Below are 27646 nucleotides of genomic sequence, written 5' to 3' on the forward strand. Positions count from 1 at the left end.
GCCAACATCTGTTGGGTCATGGAAAAAGCAAGAGAATTCCAGAAAAACATCTACTTCTGCTTTCTTGACTATGCTAAACCTTGACAGCATGAATCACAACAAACTGGAAAATTCTTCAAGAGATGGAAATACCAGACCACCTTACCTGCCTCCTGTGAAGGCAGGTCAAGAAGTAGCAGTTAGAACCAGACATGGAACAATGGACTGGTTAAAAATTGGGAAAGGAGAATGTCAGGGTTGTATATTGTCACCTTGCTTATTTAATTTATATGCAGAGTACATCATTAAAATTGCCAGGCTAGATGAAGCACAAGCTGTAATGAAGATTGCCAGGAGAAATATCAGTAACCTCAGATATGCAGATGACACCACCTTTACGGCAGAAAGTGAAGAAGAACTAAAGAGCCTCTTGATGAAAGTGAAAGAGGAGAGTGAAAAAGTTGGCTTAAAACTCAACATTCAAAAAACTAAGATCATGGCACCTGGTCCCATCACTTCATGGCAAATAGATGGGAAACAATGGAAACGGTAACAGACTTTATTTTGGGGGGCTCCAAAATCCCTGCAGATAACGACTGCAGCCATGAAATTAAAAGACGTTTGCTCCTTGGAAGAAAAGCTATGACCAAACTAGACAGCATATTAAAAAGCAGAGACATTACCTTGCTGAAAAAGGTCCATCTAGTCAAAACTATGGTTTTTCCAGTAGTCATATATGGATGTGAAAGTTGGACCATAAAGAAGGCAGAGTGCCGAAGAACAGATGCTTTTGAACTGAAGCATTGGAGAAGACTCTTTGAGAGTCCTTCGGACAGCAAGGAGAGCAAACCAGTCAATCCTAAAGGAAATCAATCCTGAATATTCATTGGGAGGACTGATACTGAAGCTCCAATACTTTGGCCACCTGATGCGAAGAACTGACTCATTGAAAAAGACCCTGATGCTGGGAAAGATTGAAGGTAGGAGGAGAAAGGGATGATAGTGGATGAGATGGTTGGATGGCATCACTGACATGATGGACATGAGTTTGAGCAGGCTCTGGAAGTTGGTGATGGACAGGGAAGCCTGGTGTGCTGCAGTCCATGGGGATGCAAAGAGTCGGACATGACTGATTGACTGAACTGAACTCACTTATATGTAGAGTCTAAAAAATAATACAAATGAATTCATACATAAAACATAAACTCACAGACATAGAAAATATGGTTACCAAAGGGGTGAGGGAGGGCTGACAGATAAATTAGGAGTATGGGCTTAATAGATACAAACTACTGCACATAAAATATATAAGCAACAAGGATTTACTGTATAACACAGATAATTATACCCAACATCTTATAATAACCTATAATGGAATAAATTTGCAAAAGAACCACTATGCCGTATACCTGAAGCTAATGTACTATTTATTGTAAATCAACTATACTTCAATAAAAAGCCGCATTGTGGACTTTAGCATCAGGTAATCTATTTTGGATTGTGCCCTTTTACTCTCAGTGAGGCCATGTCCAACTTTATCACCTGAGTTCTCATCAATAAAATGGAGACAATAATAGAGCTTACTTTATTGTTGCCTATTAATTTAGACCATCCTTGTTAACAGGTTATCACAGGGCCTGGTGCCTAGCATGTTTTCTACAAATGCTAGCTATTATCATGATTGCTATTACTATTACTGATGTTGATAAAGTCTGTATCATTATTAAGAGGTAAATGTGGATTTAAAAATCAAGTCTTGATTCCAAAACTCAAGTCCTTTTCACTCCACTACATTGGGTTAGACCCTCTTCATATATTATTTTGTTTAGTTTCCCACCATACTGCAGTGGAGAAATGGTTAACTTCATTTTACAGATGAAGAAACTAAACTGGAGGGGCCAAGTACATCAAAGATCTAATAAAAGACTGATTTAGACCTTTAGACCTCAACCCCCAGTTCCTTCTAGCATACTACTGCAGCCTCAATTTTTGTCTGAAAACAGTTAAGATAAATGCAACTGAAGAGTGCTTGCAAGGCCCTTCATCTGAGGCAGAATTTCTTCATCCAAACTGATGCTCAGCAGTCTTTATGCTTTCTAAATATGTATTCTACTAATCTGCTCACTAAACCTCAGGATCGTCTTTACTCAAAGAGCTAGTGAAGTCAGAGCCTATTGTGAGAGGTTTACAGCAGCAATTAGTTACACACTGATCCCTGACACAGCTCCCAATTTCCTTTACATTGGGAGGGGGCCAATGGACACTCTCTGTAACCCAGCTGTTTCCCAGGAAAGAGGCATCCTTGGAGGAAACCATGAACTGACGGATTCACAGAGAAACTGCACACTGTAGTAGAAAAACACTGACTAAGGGAAGCCTGGGTTCCTCTTTCGGCTCTTACACTCCCTAAATATGTCTTTAGAGACAGGCTTTCTGTATCTCTTCTCCACCTGTGGAATAAGACATGCTGATTTACAGCACAAGAGTTAACTAATACCTTCTACATGACTAAGAGGCCGAAGAACACTAACCTCTGTTGAGCCTGCTTTTTTCATATGTTAGCTAATTCAATCAATAATTATGAATCCCCTGGAGCAGAAGTGAACCCAGGCTGCCAAGCTGCACACTCCCAGAGGCATTTGTCACATTATGATCACACAGACCATTCACAAAGGCTACCCTGTGGACAGAGTCTCCTGGAGATGTGCAACTTGGTGGTTCCACTGCAGACACAAGTGGTGATCGTGGTGAACAAATGTTCTTTCTCCTCATAGGACGTATTATAAGCAACTGGATTGTGGTCAAGGTCAACAGAGATCATTCGGTCATTCACTAGTCAAGTGCCTAGTATGTACTAGGTAGTGTCGTACGCATCATCATATAGGATATTATCAACAGCTTGTTTCCTCCTCATTTCCCCTATAAATTCTTACTGTCCTTGAAGCATCCAGACTTATCCTCTCCAGTGCATCCATTGCACCGGATACATGTCTCTCTTTTTAAATTCACCCTTGAGTTTCCTAACAGTACCTGAAGCAGAGAAGGCAGTAAATATATGCTGGAAGAATGAAGGCAACCATGCTTTTGCACACATTTCATCCTCTTCCTGGAATTCTCTTCTCCCCTTTCCTTGTCTGGAACATATGTATTGCTTGACTCAGATCACTTGCAACTCTGTGAGGAAGCCTTCCAACAAATATGCAGTGAGAGTGCTGACTCCTCTCTGCTCCAAGAAACCCCGTACTTCTCTCAATTGCAGTGTTCATTACAATTACTGTCTTCTGCATTTCCCCTTTCTTTCCTAGACTAAGAGCTACCTTAAGTGCAGCAATAGGGATAAGCACGTGGGCCTTGGGGTGGAGTCTTAAGTTAAAACCCTATCTCTATGAATTATGGCTCTGTCACTTTGACAAAGCTATCTCAGTTCTTTGTTCCCTATTTCTGGATGAGTAAGTTGAAGATACAACTATTCACATCATAGAACTGCCACAGACATCAAGACTGGCCCAGGGCCTGACACAAAGGAGGCCTCCAGTAATGACACTGTGATGAGAAGGGTTGTGATGTGAATAAAGAGAATCATGATGATGAAGAGAAGGAGGAAGAGGACAGTGATGTTGATGACTATGATTAGAGTGGTGATTTTTACAATGATCTCACGGCGACTGGAGAAAGCACAAGCTGGAATTAAGACTGCCAGGAGAAATGTCAATAACCTCAGATATGCAGATGACACCACCCTTATGGCAGAAAGTGAAGAGGAACTAAAAAGCCCCTTGATGACAATGAAAGAGGAGAGTGAAAAAGTTGGCTTAAAGCTCAACATTCAGAAAACGAAGATCATGGCATCCAGTCCCATCACTTCATGGGAAATAGATGCGGAAACAGTGGAAACAGTGTCAGACTTTATTTTTCTGGGCTCCAAAATCACTGCAGATGGTGACTGCAGCCATGAAACTAAAAGACGCTTGCTCCTGGGAAGGAAAGTTATGACCAACCTAGACAGCATATTAAAAAGCAGAGGCATTATTTTGTCAACAAAGGTCCATCTAGTCAAGGCTATGGTTTTTCCAGTGGTCATGTATGGATGTGAGAGTTGGACTATAAAGAAAGCTGAATGCCAAAGAATTGATGCTTTTGAATTGTGCTGTTGGAAAAGACTCTTGAGAGTCCCTTGAACTGCAAGGAGATACAACCAGTCCATCCTAAAGGAGCTCAGTCCTGGGTGTTCATTGGAAGGGCTGATATTGAAGCTGAAACTCCAATACTTTGGCCACCTGATGTGAAGAAATGACTCATTTTAAAAGACCCTGATGCTGGGAAAGATTGAGGGCAGGAGAAGAAGGGGACAACAGAGGATGAGATGGTTTGATGGCATCACTGACTCGATGGACATGAGTTTGAGTGAACTCTGGGAGTTGGTGATGGACAGGGAGGCCTGGCGTGCTGAGTGGGGTCGCAAAGAGTCGGACTCGACTAAGCGGCTGAACTGAACCGAGCCTTACAATGATGAAACGAATGTCTGTGGCAAAAAGCACACGCTTAAGAAATACATACAGAATTAATTGGCCTGATGGTTTCAGATGAAAGATCGCATTATTTCTGATCGGTGGTATTCTAATTTCCAGTAATGCTTCCATTTTGACCTTCCTCTTCTTCTGCATCCACTGAGCTGCAGTATCCATGGATTTTACCCCGTGGTTCTCGTTGTCCTCATCTGTGCAGTCTCCATGTATGTGTCAGGTAAGTCACTTCAGTTGTACCCAACTCTCTGCAACCCTATGGACCACAGCCCTCCAGGCTCCTCTGTCCACGGGATTCTCCAGTCTCCTTATCCCTCACAGTTCTTCACCTCTGCTCCAGCCCAGCCAGCGAAACTAGTTCAGAACAATGGACAACACAGGACTCACCCTTCAAACATTCAGTTTGGCTTTACTTATGCTCAATCCACATTTGCACTCTGTCCTGAAGGTTTCTCTAGTAAGTAAGTGTGTGCTCAGTCCTGTCCATCTCTCTGCAACCCCACGGATTGTAGCGTGCCAGGTTCCTCTGTCCATCCATGGGATTTTCTAGGCACTGGAGAATACTGGAGTGTGTTGCCATGCCCTCCTCCAGGGGATCTTCCCAACCCAGGGATGGAACCTGCACCTCTTAAGTCTCTTGTATTGGCAGTCTCTTGCCAGCTGGCACTTCTTTACCACTAGTGCCAGCTGGCAAGGAAAAAAATGACAAGGCAACTAGATGGAGATGGCCTTGTACTGGTTTCATGATTTCTGGGTCAGACTGTCACTTAGTTCAGGGATACTATCTTGAGAAACAGGCAGAATAACTGCAAGGCAAAATGATGCGAATATAACACTTAACGGAATATTAACTGAGATTTTTCTTTGGGTTATTGACAAGAGAACATAATAAGGTTTTAATAACAAATGATGCTGGCAAACAAAAAATAATCATTGACAATTGCTTAACTTCAAGAAAAGAAATATGATAACTGGAAGAGAAGTGGTCTAGCTGATTTTTAAGGTGTAACACCCAGGATCCTTATGAAGAATGTGTGAGCTTTTGACTTGTTGAAGTCAAACTGAATAGAAAAATACTATCTGAATCAGCCCAGGATTCAATCTGTCACTCTGTGATTTTTGAGAAGTTCCTTAGTTTCTCAGAGTTTCAATTTGTTCATCTACAGAATGGGACCCTTGATTCTGAAAGTTTGTTGTAAGGGTTAGAAAACCCTGAGTCTAACATTTGATGCTGATCACACAGTAAGCAGTTAATAAATTTATATTGACTAAAGGAATATGCATACATGAGCTTTGTTAATCATAATCTTATTCAACCATATAGAAACTTTTTCTCACAAGTACTTCTCATGGCTTGAGGAAGTTAGTTAAAACACTTATTGACCAATTAAAGATATAAAATCGCATCTTTTTTGGGTGGTACTTAAAATATAAATAATTATATTTATCCTATTCGCCCTGTGAAGTTCTTATAAATATCATATAAAATGAATTATAAGGACACTTTGAATAAAGTAAAAAATAAATGGAATGCAACACAGATTTAAGACATTAAATATTTATAAATGCCATAGATCTGACACAAAAGGATTTTCCACATAGAAAGAGCAGTCAACCCTTGGAATGGGCTTACCAAAGAGAAGAAGCAATTAACTTGGGATTCCATTGTTCAACACAGCACCTGCCACATGGTGGATACTCAAAACTAGATACTAAATTAATGAACAGATGAATAAACCTCATGGTGGGGGAGATGGGGTAAAAAGAGGGGAATGGCTTAAAGCAGGACTCTTTATAATGATTCTCTGAAGCTCTATCTGAAACCTTGAAACAAGCAGTTCTCTAGCCACATACCCACTGGGTCATAAGCAACTTGAGGAAGGGGAGAAGGACTTATTAATTCAGCAACTGCTCTATTCTTCCTGCCACCTACTCCCCACCCTACTCTTCACCCAGTATTTATCCAGTGCTGTGTGGAGGATGTGGTCACACAAGTCTCCATGTTTTCCTTTGCCTCATGTCTCTTTGTTCCCAAATATGCCCCTTTTCTGCCTCAGTTCCTTCATATATGCTATTCCCCATGCCTGGAATAGGGCTTCCCAGTGGTCAAGAATCCACCTGCCAGTGCAAGAGATGTGGGTTCAATAAATGGGTCAGAAGATCCCCTGGAGTAGGAAATGGCAAACCACTCTAATATTCTTGCCTGGAAAATTCTATGGATAGAGGAGCCTGGTGGCCTATAGTCCATGGGGTTGCAGACTCAGACATGACTGAGCACGCACACACGCCTGAAATGCCTTTCCCTCTCCCATATCCCACTGTCTGGTGGATGCTTTTCATCTTTTAAAACCAAAATCAGAAGTTACCTCCTTGGGAGAGGCTTTTCTGCCCCATCCAAGTCGAGTTAAAAGATTCTCTCTCTTTTCCCTTGGTTATTTGAACATAATGTCATTGTTTATATTATAACTGTCACACTGTATTAAAAACATGCTGTTTTTATAGATCTTCTCTACTAAACTCAGAGCAATTTGAAGAAGGTCTAAATTGTGTTTGAGTTTTTGGTCCCTCGGGCTTCCCTCATAGCTCAATTGGTAAAGAATCTGCCTGCACTGCATCAGACCCCGGTTCAATTCCTGGATTGGGAAGACCCACTGGAGAAGGGATAGGTTACCCACTACAGTATTCTTGGGCTTCCCTGGTGCCTCAGCTGGTAAAGAATCTGCCCGCAATGCGGGATACCTGGGTTCGATCCCTGGGTTGGGAAGACCCCCTGGAGAAGGGAAAGGCTACCCATTCCAGTATTCTGGCCTGGAGAATTCCATGGACTATACAGTCCTTGGGCTCACAAAGAGTAGTATATGACTGAGCAACTTTCTTTTTTGGTCCACAGTACCTTCTGTGTTAAATTAAGGATCTCTGGGGTCAGATGGATTCAGCACTGGGATCAGCTTAACAGTTTTGTGGTTTTGGGGGCTAGTCACTTAAACCCACTGAAGCCCACTCTCCCCAACTGAACACAGAAACAGTAATGGTACTCATCTTTGCCAGATTGCTGTGCGGATTAAACTATATTATTCAAAGGAAGGGCTTCCCTGGTGCCTCAGACAGTGAAGAATCCACCTACAATGTAGGACTGCTGGGTTCAATTCTGGTGGGGGGAAGATCCCCTGGAGAAGGGCATGGCAACCCACTCCAGTATTCTAACCTGAAAAACCCCACAGACAGAAGGGCATGGCAGGCTCAGTCCATAGCGCTGCAAAGAGTTGGACACGACTAAAGCAAGTTAGCACAGAACATCCAAAGGAAGAGCTTGACACAGCGTGGCTGGGTTAGTCACTCAATCATGTTCATGCTTATCTCCCAAAGTGTTATCAACTGGAAACCCACATACATGCTCTGAAATAAGACTTTTGGGGTATACGGTACTTAGGATAGACTAGGTTTTTTTGTAACCAAGCAGCTCCTCAATCTCAGGGGCTTAACCTAGAGGTCAGGGTGGGTCGGTTCGTCTCTCACTCATACATACACATATACACACACACTGTATGCGTGTTCGGCATGAGCTGGTAATGACTCTGCTCCTCTCACTCACTGAGGGACACACCACTAGTGACGTCACCCTCTCAACACGTGACTTGAAAGTCAGAGAGCCAGAATTTGAACCAAATGTTTGACTTGAAGCTATTAGATGCTCAGTATTGACTACAATCCTATATTTGGAGTTCATTAGCCAGAGAAGCATAAAGAAATGCATAAAGCATATGTAAAAGCATAAAGATGCATAAACAACATTAAGTTGCTTCAGACTCTACCTGGGGCAAAACAGTGGGTTTACCAATAAAGAAGAAGAAGAACATCACTAATCCTCTTAACCTCCCCCACAAACCAGAAATTCTTCGCATGTCTCAAAGTGGTAACTGAAGACTCTGATTCCACCCATCGTTTTACAGATGAAGATACTGAAGACTTGTCCAAAGTCACACAGATTTCCTCTCAAGGCCAAGCCTGTTTCTCAGAACAACATGTTTCCTAACATTTTGAGTGGGAGAACTGAAGCAGAGAAAGACATTTCATGTACGTGTGTGAATCATTTTCATAAGATATAGAAAGAAAAAGAAAGTGACGTCACTCAGTTGTGTCCGATTCTTTGCAACCCCATGGACTGTAGCCTACCAGGCTCCTCCCTTCATGGGATTTTCTAGGCAAGAGTACTGGAGTGGGTTGCCATTTCCTTCTCCAGGGGATCTTCCCAACCCAGGGATCGAACCCAAATCTCCCACATTGCATGCAGACGCTTTACCATCTGAGCCACCAGGGAAGCCCAAACTGAGTGAAGGTTGTGATGTATTCAGATAGTATTCCAACTTTTTTGATTGAAGAGAAACAGGTCCATGGAGTTAATGTCCCAAGGAGCAGAGCTTAACCTTGAGCCTCTGGAACCCTGCCCAGGTTCCTAACCTAGAATACGCCACCTCCTCTGGGAGGATGCAGCCCTCTCTTCATGAGAGCTGGTGGCATGGAAAGGCAATAATGGAATTCCTTATCCTTTACAGTCCCCAGTTTCACACTGCATTCCTGGATTGGAGGAAAGCGCGGGAAATGTTCCCAACAGTCTAAAAGTTGAATATTCTCTCCTAAATCAGACTTGTGAAGCCAAAAGTCGATACAAATTTATCTTTGGCACTAGTAAAGATATAGGAGATGTATACCCCATGAAGCAAAGATGAACGAACGCCTTCACCAGTTGATATTTTAAGGAGTTAACTGGAAAGCACTCAGAACAATATATTCAGAAACAACTTTTCAGATGAAGGGTGTAGCCAGGATCTATTTTTCTGCTAGGAGATTTCTTACTGGTTTCCATTGTGAATGCATGCTATGAAGAGATGTCTTGCCTGAAACAGAGGCACGGGGAATGGGAAGAATGTTTCAACTATGCCATTTCCCCTAGGGGTTGTATACTGCCAAAAATGCTTTTGTTTTTCTAAGCAGAGAATGTGGCTAGTTGTGTCCTTGGGTTTCCTGGTGTTGGTTTTGGGATGCCTTCCCGTTTTCAGTCAGCTCTGTACTTTTCACACCCGACACCACTATTTTATAGAGTTTCTGGGAGAGAGGAACTCTTACAGAATGTGTTCTTCAAAGCTTCAGCTTCTGGTTTGAATCCCAGTGCCACCATAACTGGCTGTGTGACTTTCAGCAAGTTGTCCACCCTCTCTGGGTCTTTCATAATACTGGAGACCTCCAGGGAGTGCCTACTTGCCTAAGGACAGTGCCTGTCCTAGAGTGGCTGAGAGGGAGCACATACGAGCACTGAGTCATGGCTGATGCATCTCAGTGTCAGCGTTAGCCACTACTGTTAATCATGACAAGAGTGAAACCACATAACCCCAGAGAACTTCTGTGTCCTCATCTGTAAAATGGGCATAATATTCCTCACAGACGATTTGTAAGGTTTGAACAAAACAATGCACCTAGATGCAAGGAGTGGCACAGGGTGAGTGCTCCACCTGTATTATCTTTCTTCCTTCCTGGAATATAGGTCAACAAATAGTCACTAAGCAAGGGATGGGGGTGGGCACTAAGAGGGAATTAAGAGCTCAGAGCTGGTTAGTACAGAACTGGTAATTCCTTTGTTTCTGAAAACTATAGATCCAGACATTAGGGTCCTTGTCCATGACGTGTGTACACCAGAATGAAGCAGAAATATCTTAAATTCTTCCCAGGGTCTCCACCACCCAGTTTAAAAGTGAATAGCAGGTTAGACTAAGAGTACATGGATATTGGGCTTCCAATAAAAGAATGGTAAATAATCTGCCTGCAATGTGGGAGACCCAGGTTTGATCCCTGGGTTGGGAAGATCCCCTGGAGTAGGAAATGGCAACCCACTCCAGTATTTTTGCCTGGAGAATTCTGTGGACAGAGGAACCTGGCGGGCTACACAGTCCATGGGATCACAAAGAGTCAGAAGTGACGAAGCAGCTAACACTTTCACTTTTCACATGGATATATTTGATGCTAGATTTTTTTTTTTTCCCCATATGTCATCTCACTCATTTAATCCTGGTTAGTGAGGATGGTGACTGCAGTCATGAAATTAAAAGACGCTTGCTTCTTGGAAGAGAAGTTATGACCAACCTAGACAGCATATTTAAAAAGCTGATATTATTTTGCCAACAAAGGTCTGTCTAGTCGAAGTTATGGTTTTTCCAGTGGTCATGTATGGATGTGAGAGTTGTACTATAAAGAAAGCTGAGTGCCGAAGAATTGATGCTTTTGAACTGTGGTGTTGGAGGAGACTCTTGAGAGTCCCTTGGACTGCAAGGAAATTCAACCAGTCCATCCTAAAGGAAACCAATGCTGAATATTTATTGGAAGGACTGATGCTGAAGCTGAAACTCCAATACTTTGGCCACCTGATGCGAAGAACTGACTCATTTAAAAAGACCCTGATGCTGGGAAAGATTGAAGGAGGGAGGAGAAGTGGACAACAGAGGATGAGATGTTTGGATGGTATCACCGACTCAATGGACATGAGTTTGAGTAGACTCCAGGAGTTGGTGATGAACAGGGAGGCCTGTCGTGCTGCAGTCCATGGGGTCGCAGAGTCAGACACGACTGAGCAACTGAGCTGAATGAGTGAGGACACTGTCCCATCCCCCACAGGCAGGAGTGGCAGAGAATAAATTCAGATCATGATCTTCAGACTCCCAATTCAGTGCCCTTTCCTGGGTACCGCAGCTTGGGGGAACATCCCTAGGCATGTACTCAGAAACAGCATTGGGTAAAAAATAAAACATTTTTATTTTTTAAATATTTTAAGGTAAAATATTTTTAAGGATATGGAAGGTGGCACCTCTGTCTGATCCTTTAAGCGCTTAAAGGAAAATGCTGGTTTGTTCTTGTATATCAACTTTGAATTGTTAAACACTGTTCCCAAGTATGATTTCCTTATTCCTACCGAAGATCACACACTGATCTTTAAGGTGAGCTCTTGACTGGCTCACACAAAGTAGAGAGTGCTTTGAATTCTATTGTCTCCTGTGCTCAAATTTTGGAATGGGGAATTGTGATAATATCAACAATTCTGAATATTTTTATGGCATCCTATTATTTACAGTAGTACTTAACATACATTATCTTACATAATCCTCATGGACAAAAGATCAAATAGGTATTATTAGACACAGAGATAAGAACACTGAGTCTCAGAGAAGTAGAGTGATTGGGATGATAGACCTAGACACTAATTCAGGTGTACTTTTTTTTTTATTGCTTTATAGAATTTTGTTGGTTTCTGCTAAACATCAACATGAATCGGTCAGGTGTTCTGTTTTAAAAATTTCTAAATATCTCTGTCCAAAAAACCACTCAGTATGATCATACTTGAACCAAAGCAAGGGTCTAGATGGGGGCTCTGAGTCAAATATATCTGAGTTTGAATCTTGAGTCTGCCTTATCTGTAAAATGGAGAAGATGAAAACAGTAAGAGTGAAAAATAAGAAATAAAAACTATCTTTTTCCAGTATTATAATCCAAAACTGCTTATTCTGGACTCCCCTGGTGGTGCAGTGGAAAACAATCTGCCTCCCAATGCAGGGGACATGGGTTCAATTCCCGGTCTGAGAAGATTCCACATGCCTCAAAGCAACTAAGGCCATATACCACAATTACTGAGCCCCTGTGCCACAAATTACTGAAGTCCGTGTAACTCTAGAGCCTGTGCCCCACAGCAAGAGAACCTACCACAAGGAGAAGCCTGTTTACCATGACAAAGAGTAGTCCCTGCTCCCTGCAGCTAGATAAAGCCTGAGCACAGTGAAGATCTAGCAATTAAAAAAAAATAAAAACAAAAACTGCTTATTCTTTCTGAAGCACATCATTTGTAACTTGCCTGTATTTAGTATGTCCTAACAAAATATGAGTATTTATTTTAAAAATCATTTGGGTATTTTAGAGTTTTACAGATGAGAAAAACCAAACCCAGGGTTCAGTGATCAGAAAGGAATACTGACCACGATCCTGAGATCATTTCACTCCATTTCCCAAGCCAGGTGCTAATAAATACTTCTCAGATTTCTTCTTTGAAAAGCTAAGCACAGCTGTCTTTTTTGATCATCAGAACAATAACATGGCACAAAATCCTTTCCAGGTTGATGGAGGAAGGGCACTGTATTGAATATTTAAGTGGATTCTCTTAATTTCCCAGTCAGGTCCATGTAAGAGCTTGCTAGGCCTGCTCTGAAAAGGTACCCCAGACCGTGTGACTCAAACAACAGAAATGTGTTGCCCTACGGTTCTGGAGGCTGGAAGTCAAAGATCAAGGGTCATCGGTTTGGTGCCTTCTTAGGGCTACGAGGGAAGGGTCTGTTTCCTTCTCCCTGGCCTGTGGATGGCCATCTCCATGTTCACGAGATGTTCTCATTTTATCTTCACACTGTTCTCCCTTTGTGTGTATCTCCATCCCTCCTTTTTATAAGGACATCAGTCATACTGGATTAAACCTGCCCTAATGACCTCACTTTATCTTGGTGACCTCTGTAAAGACTCTATCTCCAAATAAGGTCAGCTTCTGAGGCAGTGGGAGTTAAGACTTCAACATATGGGACTGGGGGAGGGGACAGAGTTCAATTCATAATGGTCCGCATATTATTACTGTAAAGTGAAGTGAAAGTCACTAAGTCATGTCCGACTCTTTGCGACCCCATGGACTACACAGTTCATAGAATTCTCCAGGCCAGAATACTGGAATGGGTAGCCTTTCCCTTCTCCAGGGGATCTTTCCAACCCAGGGATTGAACCCAGGTCCCCTGCATTGCAGGCGGATTCTTTTACTGTACCATATCACTATTTTAGCTTGTAGAATTACCTGCCCTGTGACCTCACTGAGCTGACCTAAGCTCTTTATATAAAACTCAGCTGACTGCCAAGAGGTAGATGCCATTCTCCCCTTTACTGATAGGGTAACTGGGCACAGAGAGGTAGGTAACTTGCTCAAAAACAAACAGCTAGTAAATGGTTGAGCCAGAAACTGAAATCAGTTGGGCTGCCCCAGAGCCCACGCCTTTAAGCCCCAGGCTGTGCTACCTTTGGGATCTCACAGTCCAGACCTGGGGCTGGTCAAAGGGCTGGGAACTTGCAAGCTGGAGGAAAACCAATCATGACCACCCAGGAGCAAGAGAAGGCTTCTCAGGAAGGTGACAGCTGAGCTGAGTATTAATGAAGTGACAAGTAAGATTCTAGCGAGAGGAATGTGCATGGTGCAGAACAGGCGGGAGCATAAGGGATGCAGGAGCAGGAGGCTGGAGCGGGAACACCTTGACCTTGTCAGCCAGGTGAAGCCCCTGGGCTCTACTGCACAGGCAATGGGGGACAATTTGAGGGGATCTGGCAGGGGTGTCACATGATCAAACTTGCCTGTTAGAACCACTTCTCCAGTGGAGAAATGTGGGTGTCTAGTTTGGGGAAGAGAAAGCTTGACTCAATGTCAAGGGAACAGTGGGTAACTCCAGGGTACAAGCTGCTGGTTAAGCCTGAACATCAGCCCTGCAGCTGTGCAGGTCACTTCACGTTTCATGGTCAAGGACTAAGCAACATTGATCAAGAGGCCTCTGCAACACAGCTTCTCTGCAAAGATAGAAGGGAGGTGACAAGTGTTAAGGCCACCTCTTGGAACGCCCAAGAAGCTTCACCCAAGCATCTGATCTGAATCCCTGTGCACTCCACTCGTCCAAGGACAAGCTCATTAACAATAGACCATCTTCACAGCAGTATCTTTCTCAGTGGGCCCATCCCTTTCCAGACGTTACCCTGCCTCATGACCTATTTATTAAGAATCAGAATATTCAGGAAAAACCCCTGAAATCATACTTGAGGGCTTGCTAAGTGGTCTCACTTAGCATTCAGAACCTGGGTTCTAGACAGAACTGTCAAAAATAAGTCACTTATGACCTTAGGACAGTCCTGTGACGTCAGAGCGTGACAAGGCTACAGGGGTGTGTTCAGTCCCGTCCGGGAGATGCTGGCCCTCAGTGGCTCCCTTGGTCTCCAGCATGAAGTACATTTGTGTTCAAGGGCTTCAGTTGTTGTGCAGCCACTAAGTCATGTCCGACTCCCTGTGACCCCATGGACTGTAGCACACCAAGCTTCCCTGTTCTTCACTATCTCCCAGCATTTGCTCAGACTCGTGTCCATTGAGTTGGTGATGCTATCCAGATACTGATGCTTTCAGTATCTGGCTCCGATTTACTTCCTGGGACTTGGCTCTTCCCTCGTCCCTTCTCCCTCACCTTTCTGTCCTTCCTCTGACATGCATCTCAGATACCAGCTCCTCCAACAGACCCTGGACGGTCCCACTTAGAGTCAGGTCTCCATTCTTGGTGCTCCTGGTGAAACCTGAGCCTTTCTTCATTATCCTACTTTTCATTAATACTGCAACTGTCTGTTTTCTAAACATGCTCCCCTGCCAGACTGAGCAACTGGAGGACATGTATGATAGACCCCCCTCAGAAATTCTAAGCTAGGGTCTGACTCAGAGATGTTTGGTGATTTTCTGCTGAACAAAGCTAGAAGAGAGCCTGGTGATCTGATGCTAGAGTTTACTCTCAAAAAATAACAAGATCATTTAAGAGCATCCACTATGTACGAGGCACAGCGGAGGAGTAGTTTCAAAGTGCGTGACCTTTCCCTCCTAGGGTCCAAGTTTCCCATCTCTAAAACGGGAGTCATTAGACTGGCTGGTCTTTGAGAAATCTCCCAACTCCTACATTTTATTGTTCAATGGTTGGCTCAAATCACTTGGCTAGTAAGAGGCAAAAGCAAACATAAATACAGGTATTTGGACTCCAATGCCAATGCTCATTCATCAAGAATTCAAGTACCACTTTCTAAGCTCCCCTACTGACAAGCAATCTCAGCTTAAAAATGCTAGGATTCTCTCTTGCCAAGACTGGGGAACTACTCAGCTGAGGGAAGGCACCAAGGTAGAACTTCATCAACCTCTGAACTATGTGAAGTGAAGTGAAGTGAAGTCACTCAGTCATGTCCGACTCTTTGCGACCCCATGGACTGTAGCCTACCAGGCTCTTCTGTCCATGGAATTTTCCAGGCAAGAATACTGGAGTGGATTGCCATTTCCTTCTCCAGGAGATCTTCCCGACCCAGGGATTGACCCCGCCACCCCGCATTGTAGGCAGACACTTTACCATCTGAGACACCAGGGAAGTGAACTATGTAACAAAGTATATTTTTACAGAACTCCCTAGAGCCTTATATCCATGGGGGAGAATGATACTTTTATAACTAAAAGAACGAAAGAATTAATAGTTATGGTATCTACTGTTGCAAAACAGACCACCTCACAACTGAGTGGCCTAAAACAATAACTATTTTTCCTTATCTCACAATCTAGCTGGGATAGGAATTTGGGCTAGGTTCAGTAGGGTGACCCTTTTGTTCCACAGGATGGTGATAAAATTGCCCCAGTGGTATGTCACCCGTAAATGGGCTGGTGTGCAGAACCCTGGTTCTTTGTCATGCAGGAATGCTGGAAGGCTAGGTTTAGCTGGTTGACAGATGTCCCCATAGACTTCTTACATGGGGGTAAAGGGCTGCAAGGGTAAGGGTTCTCACAAACCAGGTAGAAGCTGCATAGTCCTTTATGACACAGCTCTAAAGTCACATAATGTGACTTGTGTCACCGTCTATCGGCCAAACCAGTCATGATTCCGCCAAGATTCAAGGCAAGGGAACACAGACTCCACATCTTGACGGGAGGAATGTCAGAGAATGTGTAGCCAAGTTTGAAAACCACCACAGTAACATATACTAAATGCTGCTATGCACCCAGCATTATGCCAAGCAAAAAAAAATTTTTATGTTAATCATATTCCTGCCTGGGCCTCCCCCTCAAACTCTAAACTCAATATCTGTCTACTCCGGCCCTCAACCTATAATTTACTAAATTTACTAAAACTGACCCCCTGGTCTCCTTGCAAACCTGTTCCACCTTAAATCATCTCATTCAATGTCAACTACATTCTTCAGGGTGCTTAGGCTTCACACCCTGGCGTCACTTTCTTTCACATTTTTTGTTTCATCCATCAGTTAATCGTTAAATCCACCTTTAATACATATCAAGAACCTAAACATTTCTAGTCACCTTTATTGCTAAGACTCTGGCCTGAGCCTCCATATTCTCTTGCTTGAATTCAGGCAAGAGTCTCCTAACTGTCAGCCAGCTTCTAATCCTGGTTCTTCTACCATCTAGTTTCTAAACAACAGCCAGGTGATCCTTTTAAGAAGCAAGTTGAATCATTCTCTCCTGCCACTGATTACACTCAGGTGCTCTCCATCTCACTCAGAGAACACCTGGAATTCCGACGATGGCCTCCAGCATCCTACGTGACCTGACCTCTGCTTCTCACCACTCTATCCTTTGATCTCTCCATGCTGGGCATCTTACTGACCCCTTGAACACATCAGACAAGCTTCTGCCCCAGGGCCTTTTTGCACTTGTTTTTTTATCCCTCTGCAGAGTGCTCTTCCCTAAAAGATCCACAGCGCCAGCGTCCTCACCTGCTTCAAGCTTCTGCTCAAATGGCACCTTGTATTGATGCCTTTCTTGAAACTATCCCATTTAAAATAATCAGCCTTTCCTGCTTACTGCCTCAAAGTCCTTAAACTCTGCCTTACTCTGTGGCTCTACATTGAATTCACCACCATTTGACCTAATGAGTGTGTGTCTTCACCAGTAGAACACAAGTTGTCTGAAGGCAGGCATTTCTGGCTGGGTCACTGCTGCACGTGCAGCCCCTGAAAGAGGCCTAACAACACAATGCAGGTGCTTAGTTATGCATATGGAGGGGTATTTTGTTAGCTTTACAAAAAACAAATCCTCCTTTCAAAATGAGAAATAACCCATATTTCTCTTTTGATCTTTTTTCCCCCCTCTTTCTCTGAGCAGAAACCATTGCATAACCACATCAGCTTATCCCGTAACTGCATTATCTTATCCCATAAAAATGCCATGAGCTAACACGCCCTTTGGTACATTTTTCTCTCCAATTACCTAACATTCCACCCGTTTTCCAGTTGTCATCCTTGCCAGCAGTGCCTGGCTTATAGTTGGCACTCAATATTTGTTATTGACAAATCACAGCCTGTGCTTTGGCTCTGCTGCTTACCAGCTGTGTGATAATGAGTAACCAACAACATTGTTTCCTCCGTGTAAGAACTGGGGCAGAAAGCACTGACCTGGACCTCACTGTGTTGTTATCTAGATACACTGAAACAATGGAAGCTAGTGCATACCCTGGCTTATCAGAGAGGGCAAAATATAAGTTTCTTTTTTTTTCACAACCACACTGGATCTATTCACCCTGACATTTTCCCATCAATTAGGAGTTTCTCAGAAATTGCTAAACTGTAGGATAGGGAGAGAATTTAGAGGAGGGGAGACAGAAACCATACCAGCATGCCTTTGCTGTCTCTTCCAAAACTCAGCTAGCTGGAATGGAGGGTCAGCCACAGGGACATGTGTCCACTGCCCTGGGACCAAGGGGAGCTTCTTCTGATTGGTGACAGCTAAAATGGGTCCTCTGTCCCCACGTACAACCAACCTCTGGGAAGGAAGTGCCTGACTCACAGAAGAAAATGACTTGACTCCAGATGTATAATAAAGAAGACAGCGAAGGTGAAACACACCATTGCCCCGCCCCCTTGCAGAGAAACTGACTTAGAGAGGCAGGGAGGCGGTGGGAAATCAGAAAAGAAAGGAGGAAAATATGGTCAGTCAGGTGAAAAAACTCTCCAACTAGGCAAACAGGACGTGGCCATCCATCCAAGCAGAAGGGAAGTTCACCTGCTCGGTGCAGGGCACTTCCCTAACTTTTTTTTTTTTTTTTTACAAACACCTCCAATCATCTCACTAGTTATTCTAGTAGTAATCCTATTTTACCAGTGAAGAACCAGAGGCTAAGGAAAATGAACTTACTGGCCCCAGGCCACACAGCTTATAAGCAGCAGAGCCCGCAGGAAAACCACAGGCCACAGAAGAGCCCCTGCAGCCTCCGACCAGGAACTGGCAAAAGGACAAGCAGACAGAGGCCAACACTCACTGACACCCGGGCTGGGGGGCTGAGTCGGGGGAGGGGAGGTTAGAGGCCCAGCTCACAGCGCTGGAGGTAGAGTCCTCTCCTGAGACCCTTGCCCTTCAGCCTCCAAGGTGGCACAGGACAGGTAAACACACCCCTCTTCCGTCTCCCCACCCCACCTCCTCCAGGCCAGGCCAGTGTGAGCTGGACGGCGTGCAAGTTTGCTCCTCTCCAGGAGGCGGGGTGCACAGGCAGCCTCCCCCCACGCTTTCTCCCGGGAGGAGCTGGACGCGCAAGGAAGCCCACGTCCAAACCCACCACGACTTACCGCTTCCATGACTTTCTTCCGAGGGAGAGTCTGGAAGACAAAACCGGCTTCCCAGAGCTGGATGCTAAGGCCCAGGGTCCGTCTGGCTCTGCCGGCGCCTGCCAGGGAGCAGTCGCTTCCCCCGGCCGCCGCCGCGGAAACACCTGCGCTCAGGCTCCGCACCTGTCCCGCCTGGGCGGCGGCTCCTCCCTCCGCTGGGGCTGGAGCGCTCTCGCCCGCGGCGGGGCGCGCGCCGCCCTCCATCCCCCGAGGCCGCGGGACCCGCACCTGCAGCGGGCGAGGATCTTTCCGCCCAAAGATCCGCAGACGCTGGCCCTGTCAGCCAGCGGCTCTGCCCGCTGTTCTCTCCCGGGCTGGTCCGCCCGGCGCCCTGCAGGGAGTTCACGTTGTGCCCTCGTGGGAGTAGCGGGTGAACAAGCGGGCTGGCGGGGCTCCGGTTAGGGCAGAAGGGTCAGGCCATACAATGTAATTTTTCTCGGGCACAGTTTCGGCCCCATTCCAGCCCTGCGGATGGCTGCTTTCCCTCTTGTTAACAACGGGGAAACCAAAGCCCAAAGGGGACAGAGCCCGCCCAAGCTCACGGGGGATTTCAGGGAGCCAGAAAGAAAGCTGTTTGAGCGGGGCACCTGTTTTGGTCAGGCCCTATCTAAGCATGTGGATACATTGCTGCTGCTACTGCTGCGAAGTCGCTTCAGTCGTGTCCGACTCTATGTGACCCCATAGACGGCAGCCCACCAGGCTCCCCCGTCCCTGGGATTCTCTAGGCAAGAACACTGGAGTGGGTTGCCATTTCCTTCTCCAATGCGTGAAAGTGAAAAGTGAAAGTGAGGTCGCTCAGTCGTGTCCGACTTAGTGACCCCATGGACTGCAGCCTACCAGGCTCCTCCATCCATGGGATTTTCTAGGCAAGAGTACTGGAGTGGCTTGCCATTGCCTTCTCCGTGGATACATTATTCTACTCAAATCTTCCGTTCCCCCTGGGAAGGCTTATAATCCCATTTAAAATGAGGGAAGGAAACAGGATCCAATAACCTGCCCCATAGTCACATAGGTGGTAAGTAGAAGGCTCAGGGTTTCAACACAGGTCTGGCTAATTCTAAAAGGATTTTGTTTTTCTGGCTTCTTGTGTGTGTGCATGCTTTTGTTTTTTTTCTGACAGAGCTGGTGCTGGAAACCCAATCTCTAGTTGTTCAGAGCTCACAGCTGTCCTGGGGTTGGGGGAGCCAGCCAGCAGCTTGTTCTCTGTTTCAAGTACAGTCAGTGTGACTTTTCTTGCTTTGCTAGGCCAAGTTTACAAGAAATGAAAAGCGTGCCCTACCCTGTCCAGGGGAAAGGGGGGTGGGGGGGAAGCAGGTGAGAAAACTCAGTTAAGTGCCCTTTCTTCTAACAGGTGGCTCCCATGCAGAGCTGATCATCCCAGCTCCCAGGGAATGTGTTAAAACTATAGGCTTCAAGGCCCCAGGGCAGACAGGAAGACAGGAGCACCTTCTTCTGGTCTAGGGTGTGGGAATCTGAATTTTAATCAGATTTTTAGTCAAGGTGTTTTAATAATAAATGACTCACAGATCTACCTTTTATCTCATGAGTCAGCACACAGACACATACACACTCCAATTAAAATTTTTCAAAACAATAATTGCTCGTTCTGTGTGTGATCACACTGATATTTTCTATTTTCTGAGCTCGATGTACTATTTAATTTAAAAAATCAATGGTCAGCCCACCCACTCCATTGATTTCGTAACTCACAGTTTGCTCCACACTGTAGTGGTGTGGGCTCTGCCCACCAACAGATGGGGGTGCCACTCCTCCAAGCTACATGAGGCACAAGCCCAAGATTCTCTGTAACTTTCCCTCCAAGCCTGGCCTTCACTCAGGTCAAAGGCAAGGATGGTTTGCATACTTGTTTACAACATATGATGAGAAATCATGGGCAGAAGCTCCCAGGAAGGGAACCCTCCTCCCAACCCCAGGTGATAATTAGGCTGTCAAACACCTTTTGCTCTTAATGCTAGGGCACCCCCTGGTGGCTTCAGGCCAGCCTACAAAGACAGAGGGATGGAGTAGGTAGGTCAGAAGGGCTTTCATCTTTCTGGACCTGGCAGGACTGACAGCTCTGTACTTCTGGTTTGGTTTAGGACAAGTTACAGTGGTAGGTCGAAGGACGTTGTGGGCATCACTTATTGGTAGCTTTTAGGAGTGTTGTACAAGTGGGCCAAGAACTGTGACTCTTGGACCTCTGTGGGATCCCTTGTTATTACCTTATGATCCTCTAGGTGCTGAAGTCAGTTTCACCACTAGATGTTGGCCTTGGGATTCTCAGCAATCCCTGGGATGTATGTTCCTGGTGTGGACAACTAGATAAGAAGGCTGACAGTGTTGGCTTGAGGATTACTGAGCCAGGCAAAAATCTCTACAGTGCCTACTGCTAAATAACCAGCAGAAAGTTCCACTCTTTCTTGTTTCTTTTCTCCTCAATTCATGGTGGCTATGTCACTGTCAAAATGCACATGCTACATTTGGATGTACTGATGAAAGAACTCTGTTTTATTTCCCTATAATGATCCAGTTTGCTCGGGAGCCCTCATCCCATGAGTAAGCAGGCCCTTGCATTCAGCTTGGTAGGAGAACCCACACATGCTTACGTGGGAGAGGAGAGGCAGAAAAGAAGGTTGGAGACACTGTGGGTAGGGGGATTGGGAATGTGAAGTTTGAGGTTTGATCTAAGCTTTGATCTCAACACTTCATGGCAAATAGATGGGAAAACAATGGAAACAGTGACAGACTTTATTTTGGGGGGCTCCAAAATCACTGCAGATGGTGACTGCAGCCATGAAATTAAATGGTGTTTGCTCCTTGGAAGAAAAGCTATGACAAACCTAGACAGCACATTAAAAAGCAGAAACATTACTTTGCCAACAAAGGTCCATTTAGTCAAGGCTATGGTTTTTCCAGTAGTCATGTAGGAATGTGAGAGTTGAACTATAAAGAAAGCTGAGTGCCGAAGAATTGATGCTTTTGAACTATGCTGTTGGAGAAGACTCTTGAGAGTCCCTTGGACTGCAAGGAGATCCAACCTGTCCATCCTAAAGGAAATCATTCCTGAATATTCATTGGAAGGACTGATGCTGAAGCTGAAACTCCAATACTTTGGCCACCTGATGTAAAGAACTGACTAATTGGAAAAGACCTTGATTGGGAAACACTGAAGGCAGAAGAAGGGGACGACAGAGGATAAGGTGGTTGGATGGCATCACCATCTCGATGGACATGAGTTTGAGTGAGCTCCAGGAGTTGGTGATCGACAGGGAAGCCTGGCATGCTGCAGTCCATGGGGTCACAAAAAGTCGGACACGACTGAATGACTGAACACTTCAGGAAAAATGATTCAACTGAAGAAAGAACTGTGGGGTCCTCCTATACCAACAAGGTGGTTGGTGGCCCACTGTGATCTGCACTTAATCATGGAGCAGGAAATGACTGACCAAGTTCGGACTCTCTTGGGGAACAGTGCCCCAGACTTTACAAATATCACCTTATTTAGTTTTTATTGTGATTCTCATTTTCCAGTGGAGGAAAATGAGCCACAGACCAATGAAAGTCACTGATTCAAGCTAAGGCAGTTAACAAATGGGAAAGCAGACACTGCAATCCAGGCAGTCTGGCTCCGGAGCCCACACTCACCACCCCTCTGGTTGCTTCCACTTGCATTCTTGAGAAATAGAGACTCATAAACACAGAATCTGAGAGCTTGGAGCGTTATATGAACCCTCTTATCATTCACTGAGAAAGCTTAGCAGATCCTTGGGCTAAAGTTAGGCTCCATATCTTATAGGTATTGCTGTCTTTCAAGCTCCTAGCTTCAGTTTGCTCCTCCTTGTAGTGGGGATAATGGACCATACTCACCAATGAGGTCTTGTCCATTGTTGGGCATACTGAGCAGTAGAAATCAGTATTTCCAGCACGTTCTTCATGATTCTGAACCTTACTTTCAGTCCTGGACGCTGCTTGTAGCTTTTTAGTGTTTCCATTCATGTCTCAGTTTTTCATTTCTTGGCAAACATATTGCTTACACTTTGCACTGTAAGTAATGGTTTGGAGCAGAATACTGTGATAGTAAAAAAAAAAAAAAAAAAAGGAAGATTTAAGTAATATCCACAAATGGGAAATGCTGTGCATTCACCTCTTCCTAGGGTAAAACTCTGAGCAGTGTTCGTGATGTGAAGACAAAGCTGGAGCACGCTGATTGTCAGAATCAGGATGTGCTGCTGAAGCAACCCATTATTAATATTAAAATTATTATTGGTCACATTAATCATTTCTGAGGATTTCCAGTGCAATGTGTGATTTATTTATGTATAATTTATATCCTGACTACTTTCGAAAGGGAGAGAAGGGAAGATGAAGGGAACTTAAATTTATTGAGAATCCATTGTGTAACAAGCCACATGGTTTGCATCTATTCTGTTCCTCAGGACAATGGTGAGATAAGAGAGGTTATCTCTGGTGGACAAGTGAAGCACATGAGACTCAGGAAGGTCAAGGCAAATTCCCCAGCCATGCAAAGTCCAAGTCTGACTCTCTGTTTTGACTTGACTCTACCTTCACCCATGGCTTCTTCCTCCCCTCCACGATGCATCCAGAAGGACTTGAAGGACTGGGCAATACAGAGCCAAATAGGATGATTAAACAGAAAGATAAAAGCCATACAGAGGACAGGGTGGATGGGAAGGCAGAAAGGATCGATGAACAGTGTGGAAATATGATATGATTGCTACAAGGTATGCAGTTATCTAAATGGAAATCATTTAAGGATGAAATACCTCAAATTATGTTAGGAGATATGTGGGTTCAAGAAAGGGTCTGCTTCATTTCTACCAGTTTGTGAAAACTGTACAAGCCATATGGTTTGTCTTTTCTGGAAGGAAGCTCACATCTGAATTTTGTGCTTATCTAAGTCATCATCTTAATAGTATATTATAATTTAGTAAGAGTTTTTTTGAAGGTTGTTAACTAAATACGAATAGGCAAGTTGCTTTCCCTTTAACAAACATGACTAAGGCAAGTTGCTTTCCCTTTAACAGCCTTTTATCAAGAATCTGAGCATCTAGTTTATGGCGGGTTCTGCTTGGAGCTGGAGACATAGCAACCCTTTAGGCTCTTGTAAGGAAGCCATCTTCCTCTATTAACGCCTGTTACATTATGTATGCATCACTCAGATGAATTATTAATATGTTTTTCTGATCTGCTTATCTTGTAGAGATCAAAGGAATACCACTCCTCAGCAGGAAGGAGCTGGGCTTGCCTGGAAGTAGGGAATTGTTCCCAATATCAGTCACGCCCATATCCCATCATCCAGAAAAGGGGTTCTTCAGATGGGCAATTCTATCAGGAAACCCTCTGTCTCTCTTTGGTCATGTTTCCTTGGAAAACATAGGAATCCCACATGGAATACCACATGTGGCAGAGGATTACCACATGATTGCAACTCGGAGGCTCGGAGTACTGAGGTATAGGAGTGGCACAGGTCAATTGGCATATGACTCATGAATCCTAATTCAGGTGAGCTGATTTTACATGTATTTGAAAGCTCTCCCAAAGGGTAAGTGTTAGGTCTGCTTTCCTTGCGAGGAGTTACGGAGGAATAGCTTCTCTCCTCCACCCGTGCACCCATCCCCCTGCCTCTAATCACCCCCCACAAGCACCATGCTTATACTTCGTGGACTGGGGACACATGTATGGCATTCCTGGATGGGACGGGTCAGGTGGCCCCTGGCCTGTGGCTGCAGGACAGGAGTGTGGCAGGCAGGCGGCCCCATGGAAAACTCAGAAGAAGATGCATAAAATCCGTTTATAACAAGGCAGATTAGCAACTGTTGATTTCTCTGTATTTATTCTGCATATATCTATCATTCCCCAGTCTTTAGTAAAATCTAATATAATCTGATATTTAGCCTCAGCTCTGGAATAGTGAAAAAGGAAGCACCTTTGGGCTACATTTGGGATGAAATGTTAAATGAAGAGCAGTGTCCACTGAGGTCAGCATGGGTACAGTACTGATTCACAGTGCTGATGGGTGGAGAAGGCAATGGCAACCCACTCCAGTACTCTTGCCTGGAAGATCCCATGGACAGAGGAGCGTGGGAGGCTGCAGTCCATGGTGTCACACAGAGTCGGACACGACTGAAGCGACTGAGCAGCAGCAGCAGCACAGTGCTGATGAGCCTGGAGGAGGAGGGATACAAGACTCAGGGTTCTGAGATACAGCTCTCTCTTCTGGTAGCTAAATAATATGGAGGTTATCTTACTAAGGGAGTGAGATGAGCAGAGAAAATGCTTGTATTCATCAAATCCCAATTCTTTCTCCCTTTCTTGGGTATCTGAGAAGGCTATATTTTTCAACCTCCCTTGCAATTAGATTTGGGTGTATGACTAGGTTCTCACCGATGGGATGTGGGGAGAGTAGTGGATGTTACTTGGAGGGCTGCCTGCTCAGCGGTCCACTTTCTGTTTTCTCCTTTTGCAGTAATCTCAGAAGAGTGGAATCACAAGACAGCAGGAGCCTGGACCCCAAAGTCTGTTCTTTTAAGAGAGCTTCTAAGGAGACCTGTCTAGTAGTCATCAGATTTTGATATAAATAAACCTTTGCTGTATAAAGCTATTAAAATCGGGGGGTTATTTGTTAGTGCAGCATAACTTATCTTATTCTGACTAATGCAGTTATGAGAGAGCTGTAGTAAAACTGGCAGTGAGCTTGCAGGAAAAGAAGGGAACACAGCAAGAGTTAGGTCAGGAGAAAAGGAAACGAATCCTTAGGAGGATTTAGCCAGCTTCTTGACGATTGAATTGAAGACCAGATTTCTATGCTTAAATGTCATGATCTGGGCTGTTAAAAATAGCAACAGGCACCCTTAATGTATTGAGTACTTGCTTTGTATCAGGCACAATGACCACTACATATATCTAACTTCCTTTATACATTAAATATATATACCATTCAGTCTTTTCAATAATCTTAGGAGTTAGATGTCATTATCCCCTTTATATGGATGAAGAAACTGAGGCACAAAGATACGTGAGAGTTTTTCCTCTGTTTTCCACAGCCTAAAAGAGGCAGAATTAGGTTCAAATCCATCTGTTCTATTGGAGTCAAGTCAAGTGCTATTAATCACAATGCTATAGGCAGTAGCCTGGAGAAGGAAATGGCAACCCACTCCAGTATTCTTACCTGGAGAATCCCATGGATGGAGGAGCCTGGTGGGCTACAGTCCATGGGTTGCAAAGACTAGGACACGACTGAGTGACTTCTTCACTTCACTTCATAGGCAGTAGCCAAGCTAAAGCTCGCAGAGGTGACATCACTGTGATTCTCGGAGAGGGACTGTATCAGTTAGCTAAAGGATTATTGACAGCACCCTGAGATAGACTTCAGCACCTAGGGAAAGAAGTTGTAGCCTCTAGACAATTTATTAGGGCAGTGGGCAAGCAAACTAGGGTTTAAGGCCTTACAGAGGGGGAAAAATGAGCAAAAATCAAGATCAGAGGCAAATGTTTAATCAGTGGAGCAAGGTACACGCAGCAAAGGCTGGGTGGCAGCTGAAGCACAACAGCACACTGGTGACAGAAAGTTTATCCCAGGAGGCAGTGGACACGAGACCAGAGTAGCAGGATTAGCACCAGCCCTCCTTTTTCTGCCGGTGTGGATGCCCCTACCATCCTCCTACTTGATTAGGAGATGCTAAGGGTCTGAGCAGACCTGGGCCTGGTGGTCAAAGGCCTCTAGACCTGCTCAGTGTATAGCAGGGGCAGGAGGGAAGATGGATGAGAGGGGATTCTGGCCCTAGAAGCACTCACTTATGAACAGATCAACTAAGACCTTACAACTCGGGCTTCCCTGGTGGCTCAGTGGTAAAAAATCTACCTGCCAATACAGGAGACACGGATTCAATCCCTAATCCAGGAAGACCCCACATGCTGCAGAGCAGCCAAGTCTGTGTGCAACAACTACTGAGCTGCAATTACTGAGGCCTGCTCGCCCTAGAGCCCATGGTCCACAAGAGAAACCACTGCAATGAGAAGCCCACACACTGCAACCAGAGAGTAGTCCCCACTTGCCACAACTAGAGGAAAGCCCACACAGCAACAAGACCAAAATAGCCAAAAAATAAAATAAAAATAAATAAATATTTTAAAAACACAATTATATCCCATTAGAAATATGGAGAAAGCAAATATAATGGGTATTTGATTTTTGACCAATCCTGGCTCAGCCAATTACAAGCTTTCCTTCAACCAAATGACTCATGTCTTTGGCCCTCCGCTTTTTTATCTGTAATATGGGCTAACAAACTCAATCCCACAGATGGTTCTGGTACGAAATGATACACAGTAATATAAAGAATAACATAGAGTAGTTGATGCCTAACAGGCAGTCATTAAAGGCTGGTTCCCTCCCCTCTTCCCTCTCCATAGAGAAGGAGGTATCTATCTCTGCCCAGAGGTTGGAAAGAGACTTCAGGGTCGAAATAAGTCTTGATCTTAGGCCTAGAGTAGTCAACAAGGGGACATCTAGGGGGAGAGAGTGCCTTGTGCAAAGCCCTGGCTTCCAATCATCAAGCCTCCTAAGTAGGCCCTTTAGTGGGGAGAAAAGTCTTAAAGAACTTGGTCTCCACTTTCAGGAGTTGCTGTTCCTGACCCTTCATCATCCTGAAAGCAGCCCCATGATG

At 44.6% G+C, this 27646-nt stretch overlaps 1 protein-coding gene across 1 annotated transcript in view; it reads right to left on the reverse strand.

Annotated features, from left to right (window-relative positions):
- FYB2 (FYN binding protein 2) overlaps window positions 1–19163 on the reverse strand; it is a 133352-nt gene extending 114189 nt beyond the window's left edge. Inside the window, exon 1 of the mRNA XM_088834996.1 lies at window positions 18921–19163. Coding sequence (XP_088691122.1) covers window positions 18921–19163 — 243 coding nt within the window. The remainder of the gene's footprint in view (window positions 1–18920) is intronic.
- Between the last annotated feature and the right edge of the window lie 8483 nt (window positions 19164–27646).

The sequence above is a fragment of the Moschus berezovskii genome, chromosome 4, assembly GCF_049115385.1.
Source record: "Moschus berezovskii isolate FMDL1 chromosome 4, NW_MosBer_1.0, whole genome shotgun sequence".
NCBI lineage: Eukaryota > Metazoa > Chordata > Mammalia > Artiodactyla > Moschidae > Moschus > Moschus berezovskii.